We start from the raw sequence: 6,189 nt of genomic DNA, 5'->3' as shown, positions 1-6,189 counted from the left end.
GCTTTATGAATTTACTTTCAATTTAATTCAATTGTGTTATTTCCATGCCTTGTTCAATTTACTTACTTTTCTGCATTAGTTGTGTTGTTTTTAAATCTCTGTGAATGACTGACTAAAAGAAAATGAACACCGCAAGGTCTTAGCAACTTGCATTGTTGATGAAAAAAAAATTAATAAAAATAAAAATAATAATATAATAATAATAAACTTTAATAAACATCTGGTGTGCATTGCGATGATGGGTGCATCTTGTGCTGACAAGATACACTTTGCGTCCATCCTACTCAAATTCATTGCGGTTAGGGGTGTGTTGCGTGCGTATGTATTTTACGCCTGTCCTTAGCGAAAGCGCACTATGTCGAGGTAGTGTTGCGTCAGTAGAAATACCGTGCGCCTATCCTCCAGAAATGCACTGAGTTGAGGGGTGTGTTGCATTAATGCATGCGTTGTTGCCCGTCCTCTGCAAATATGCATTTACATTAACGGATGCATTGCGTTAATCTTTAACCTTGCGCCCATCCGAATAAAACACAAAAGATAAATTCTTTTTGCGAGAGAGTAGTCTAATCGTTTAGGCTTCTAAGGAAATGATGACTTAGCAGATGAAAGGACGTCTTTCTCTGATAATTCATAAATGTGAGGAGTGCGGCGAGCAGGCTTTTTGAGTATCTCGAGGCCTGCCACGCAGAATTTGTGTTGGGCCCATCAAGGCCCAACCTATAAATTCTCTCCTCCTTCGTCTGAGGAAGTTTATTTGATTTTTTTTGCGAAAAAGAAAACCCTAAGAGAATCCTCTGCATACCCAACCTTCGAAATCTCTTTCTAAATCCCAAAGAATTTTTTTTCCAATTCTATCACTCACCGGAAGCATGGCCGAATAGTCCTCACATTCATCTTCCCTACCTTCATCACCTTCCCCAGCCCAAGTCACCGCAAGGGAGGCGGCATTCCTCGCAGTAAGTCGTCGCCTCGCCGCCCAACCGAAGCCTATCCAAAGAATCGTCGGAAAACCTCGGCGAAAACCTTTTGTAGCCAAACCACTCCAAATCCGAGAAGGGCCGAGCACGGAGAGTGCCCCATTCCCAGCACTATCATCGAAAAGTGAGAAGAAAAGAAGAGATGACAAAGAAATGTTTGGGAGCATCCTGAGCAACATGGAGAAGGAGGGAGGGCTACCCGAAGCCGGAGTTATTAATCAGCCCTTACCTTCTGAGGAGGAGAAGGCAGAAGCTTCACGAAGAAGCGCCCTGGCCGTTTTGGATCATAAGGAAACTGTTCAAATAGAATCCTATGAAGGACCCATCAGGGTTTCTTTGGAGGAGGTGGAAGCGAAGAAGCTGTCGGAAACGGATGAAGGGAAGAAGAAAAGAAAAAGCAAAAGCAAGCGGGCAAAAGGAGATGAAGAGACCTGGCCAAAGAAGGAAAGAAAAGAAAAGAAGTCGAGTGAGAAGAGGAAGCGCAGGCGAGAAGATAATCGCTTGAAGAAGGAAGAAAAGAGGAAGAGGGCTGAAAGCCCGGATATCGATGGAGAATCGACCATCGCAAGGGTGGAAGAGGGGGTGTCAAAGCAAGAAAAAGAATCAGCGCAACCTCAAGAGGCATCAACGCATATCAGGACAGTTGCGACTGAAGACCGAGAGGATCCAGACATCACCCCTCTAATGCGGCGTCGCAAGGAGAATGCATCGCAAAGGTCAACAAGTGACCCACAATTTTGCCAAAGTCTAGCAGAAGAGAAGGAACGGAGAAAAAGAGAAGAAGAGGAAAAACAAGAAAAGATGTTACGAGCGCAACAAATTATCGCAGCAGGAAATTTGAAAAGAAAACTCCAAGATGAGGAAGTGCGTCGTAACAACGCAATTTCGGCAAAAGAAGAGAGAAAAAGGCTTGAGGATGAACAACGCATTTTGCTGGCCTTAGAGCAATTTGAAAGAGAAATGAGAGAAAAAGAAGAGGAAGAAAAGAAGAAGAAGGAAGAGAAGGAGAAACAGCGCAAAGCAAATGTGTAGCGCATTAGAGAGAATAAAAGAAAAGAAGTTGCGGAGTGGAAAAGGGAAGAAGAAGATCAGTGCAAGGAATGGGAATGGAAACAAAGACAAAGGTCCCGCCTTGCGTTAGCATAAGATAAGGGCAAAGCGAAAGTTGAAAGCAGTGAGCCTGCATTGACCAAAGGGCACCCATCAAAGAAGAAGGAAAATGATGACATGATGATGGAAATTCTTTCCTACGTCAACGCCACTACCAGATTTAATTACAAGTGTTGTGCTGGAGCATGGGTGGGAAACATTCTACCAATGCCCATCTATCATAATTCCAATGGTAATGAGAGCTTTTTATGATGGAAAACTTCATGGCACTAAAGATGTCGTCGATCATCCTTTAGCTAAACTTAATTGATTCCTTGACACAGATTAACTCACTCGCTTAATTCTCGCTATTTACCCCGGGATTAAGAACACATCATGGAGAAAATGGATGATAAATGTATGGAAAGAGACAGAGAGATGATAACGATGACGATGATAACATTTAATTCTAAAATTAAGCGTTTGATACATGTTTGTGAATGAAAGATTAAAGAAGATGAACACAGAAGATGAATTAGAGAATAGAAACAAATACGGAAAGAGTGTCAATGTCTTGACACAGATCTCGATCAGAGACTTGTACTTGCCGGCGTATGGATATGGTGGAGAGGAAAGCTTCCCTCTCAGGCTTGCTTTCCCGGTAGAATTGATCTTTTGCACAAAGCTTCAGCTTCGGGAATTGGAAGAATTCTTTGCTCGGAGACTCATCTTTCGGCTTTGTCTCGTAGTTCTCCCTGATTTACTCTGTAAGTCTCTTAAAACCAGCCTCTCTCTCTCCCTTCTCAGTATCAGTATCTCTATGTATATATCTATATCTGTATGTGTGTATATCTCTATATGTGTGTATTTCAACGAATTTGAGGAAGCTATTTATAGGCAAGACCTTGGCTCTTTGAAATTGTGGTCCCCACTGTCTAATTATGGTTATTCCTGCAACGGCGGAATGGAAAATTCCTTTCTGTTTCACAATCAATCCATTAGAATTGCACAACAAAAAGTCTTACACTTGTCAAAATCGCCCGTGAATGCGTTGCTCTTTACATCTTCGATCTATAGCCGCATGCGGTGTTTTTTTTTATTACCGCATGCGGTTGAAATGCGTTGATCTCTAAAGCTCTTGATCGATTATCGCATGCGCAGTCATTGCGTTGATCCTTTCTTCGTTCTTGATTGATAGGCGCATGCGATGTAGATGCATTGTACATTTTATCTTCGAGCCATTAACGCATGCGGTGATCTATTTCCTGCAAAACAGAGACTAAAACATTCTATTTCGCCATCACGATGGTGTTAGTGGGTGTGTTTACCACATTTCATAATTTTCGTATTTCTTAGCCAATTTTTATACTATCGACGCAACTTTCCATTCTTTTTGCCGCAATATCTAAATAAAACAGCATAAATAACTTGTATTACTACAAGTTATCACACGAAAATGTGCAAAAACGGACCTAGGGGTTAATAACGATGAAAAAAAGCCGTGTACTAGACGGTTTTGGGAACGGAACTCGTTTGGTGCCCCAAACGACCCCGAGGCCCCGCAGACTATGTCGGGAGGCCGTTTTCTGTGCGCGAACCTTTCGGAGCAAAAATGCACGAAAACAGTCCTAGGGGTTAAGAATGATGGTGAAAATTCGTGTGTCAGACGATTTTACGAACAGAGCTCGTTTGGTGGGGCCGTGGGGCCAACTTTTTGCTCCCGAACCTTCCGGTGTGAAAATGCGCAAAAACAGACCCAGGGGTTAAGAACCATGAAGAAAAGGCGTGTGCCAGACGGTTTTGCAATCAGAGCTCATTTGATGCCCCAAACGGCCCCCGGGGCCCCGCGGGGATGTTGCGGTGCCTTGCTGGGTTGTCGCAGGGCCTACCTGGGGTGTCGCGGGGCTGCCACGGGCTCCAATTTTTGTACGCAAACCTTCCATCACGAAAAAGCGTGAAAACGGACCCAGGAGTTAAGAACGATGAAAAAAGCCGTGTGTCAGACAGTTTAAGGAAGAAGCTCGTTTGGTGCCCCAAACGACCCCCGGGTCCCCGCGGGCTATGCCGGGAGGCCGTTTTTTGTGCACAAACCTTCCGGAGCAAAAAAGCGCAAAAACGGACCCATGGGTTAGGAATAATTAAAAAAAGTCGTGTGCTAGACGATTTTACGAATGGGGCTCGTTTGGTGCCCCAACCGATCCTCAGGGCCGTGGGGCCAACTTTTTGCTCCCGAACCTTCCGATGCAAAAATGCACGAAAACGGACCCAGGGGTTAAGAACCATGAAAAAAGGCGTGTGCCAGATGGTTTTGCGATTGGAGCTCGTTCGGTGCCCTAAACGGCCCCCAGGGCTGCGCCGGGAGGCCGTTTTTTGTGCACAAACCTTTCGGAGCGAAAAAACGCGAAAATGGACCCAGGGGTTAAGAATGATGATAAAAAGTTGTGTGCCAGACGGTTTTACGAACGGAGTTCGTTTGGTGCCCCAAATGGCCCCTAGGGCCGTGGGGCCCACTTTTTACTCTCGAACCTTCCAGCGCGAAAATGCGCAAAAATTGACTCAGGGGTTAAGAACCGTGAAAAAAAGGCGTGTGCCAGATGGTTTTGCGATTGAAGCTCGTTTGCTGCCCCAAACGGCCCTCAGGGCCCCATGGGGGAATCGCAGTGCCTTCCTAGGGTGTCGTAGGGCCTTGCTAGAGTGTCATAATGCCTTGCTGGAGTGTCGCTAGGTACTGCTAGGGTGTCGCCATGCACTGCAAGGGTGTCGCGGGTCTGCCACGGGGCCCAATTTTTGTGCGCGGACCTTCTATCACGAAAAAGCACAAAAACGGACCCAGAGGTTAAGAATTATGAAAAAAAGCCGTGTGCCAGACGGTTTTGGGGACGGAGCTCATTTGGTGCCCCAAATGGCCCCCGCGGTCTCGGGACCCACTTTTTGCTCCTGAACGTTCCGACACGAAAATACACGAAAATGGACCTAGGGTTATGAACAATTAAAAAAAGCCGTGTGCAAGACGGTTTTGGGAATGGAGCTCGTTTGGTGCCCAAAACAGCCCCTCGGGCTACGCCGAGAGGCCATTTTTTCTGTGCGAACCTTCCAGAGCAAAAAAGCGCGAAAACGGATCCAAGGGTTAAGAACAATGAAAAATAGCCGTGTGCCAGACAGTTTTGAGAACGGAGCTCGTTTGGTGCCCCAAATAGCCCCCGGGCCCCGCGGGCTACGCGAAAATGGACCCAAGGGTTAAGAATGATGATAAAAAGTCATGTGTTCGAGATATTTGTGAATGAGCTCGTTTGGTGCTAAACGGCCGTGGGGCTATGGGGCCCACTTTTTGCTCCTGAACCTTCCGACACGAAAATGTGCGAAAACGGACCAGGGGTCAAGAACCATGGAAAAGGTGTGTGCCAGACGATTTTTGCGATCGAAGCTCGTTTTGTGCCCCAAACGACCCGGGCCGTGGGGGCCCAGTTTTTGCTTTCTAACCTTCTGGTGCAAAAATGCGCGAAAACGGACCCAGGGGTTAAGAACCATGAAAAATAGAGCATGTGCCAGATGGTTTTGCGATCGGAGCTCGTTTAGTGCCCAAACATCCGTCAGGACCCGGGTTTGTTCGCGGGCTTGCTGGGGTGTCGCTAGCACTGCTAGGGTGTCGCCATGCACTGCTGGAGGTGTCGTGGGCTGCGACAGGGCTCAATTTTTTGTGTGCAAACCTCCATCGCAAAAAGCGCGAAAACGGACCCAGGGTTAAGAACTATGAAAAAAATCGTGTGCTAGACGGTTTTGGGGACGGAGCTCGTTTGGTGCCCCAAACGGCCCCTGAGGCCACTTTTGCTCCCGAACCTTCAGGCACAAAATGCGTGAAAACAGACCTAGGTTAAGAACGATGAAAAAAATCCGTGTGCCAGATGGTTTTAGGAACGGTTCTATATTTGTTGCCCAAACGGCCCCCGGGCCTTGCGACTGCACCGGAGGCTTTTTTGTGCGCGAACCTTTAGGAGCAAAAAAAGCGCGAAAATGGTCCTAAGGGTTAAGAATGATGATGAAAAGTCGTGTGCAGACGGTTTTACGACGGAGCTCGTTTGGTGCCCGACGGCCCCTAGGGTCGTCGGCCCACTTTTGCTCCAGA

The 6,189-nt window shown here is 46.6% G+C and overlaps 1 protein-coding gene across 1 annotated transcript; it reads left to right on the top strand.

Moving 5' to 3' along the window:
• The first annotated feature begins 1,154 nt into the window (after window positions 1-1,154).
• Window positions 1,155-2,428, top strand: LOC120084581 (capping protein inhibiting regulator of actin dynamics-like). The gene is made up of 2 exons (XM_039040384.1): window positions 1,155-1,841; window positions 2,411-2,428. Exons 1-2 carry the CDS (start codon window positions 1,155-1,157, stop codon window positions 2,426-2,428), a joined length of 705 nt encoding a protein of 234 aa, XP_038896312.1.
• Window positions 2,429-6,189: the final 3,761 nt, after the last annotated feature.

This window comes from Benincasa hispida, chromosome 9 (genome assembly GCF_009727055.1).
Source record: "Benincasa hispida cultivar B227 chromosome 9, ASM972705v1, whole genome shotgun sequence".
NCBI lineage: Eukaryota > Viridiplantae > Streptophyta > Magnoliopsida > Cucurbitales > Cucurbitaceae > Benincasa > Benincasa hispida.
The sequence above is the reverse complement of the archived record's forward strand: the minus strand, read 5'-3'. Positions and strand labels throughout refer to the sequence as shown.

What these genes read in the sequence shown, in the direction of transcription:
- LOC120084581 (XM_039040384.1), top strand. Translation starts at nt 1,155, where the DNA reads ATGGAGAAGGAGGGAGGGCTACCCGAAGCCGGAGTTATTAATCAGCCC.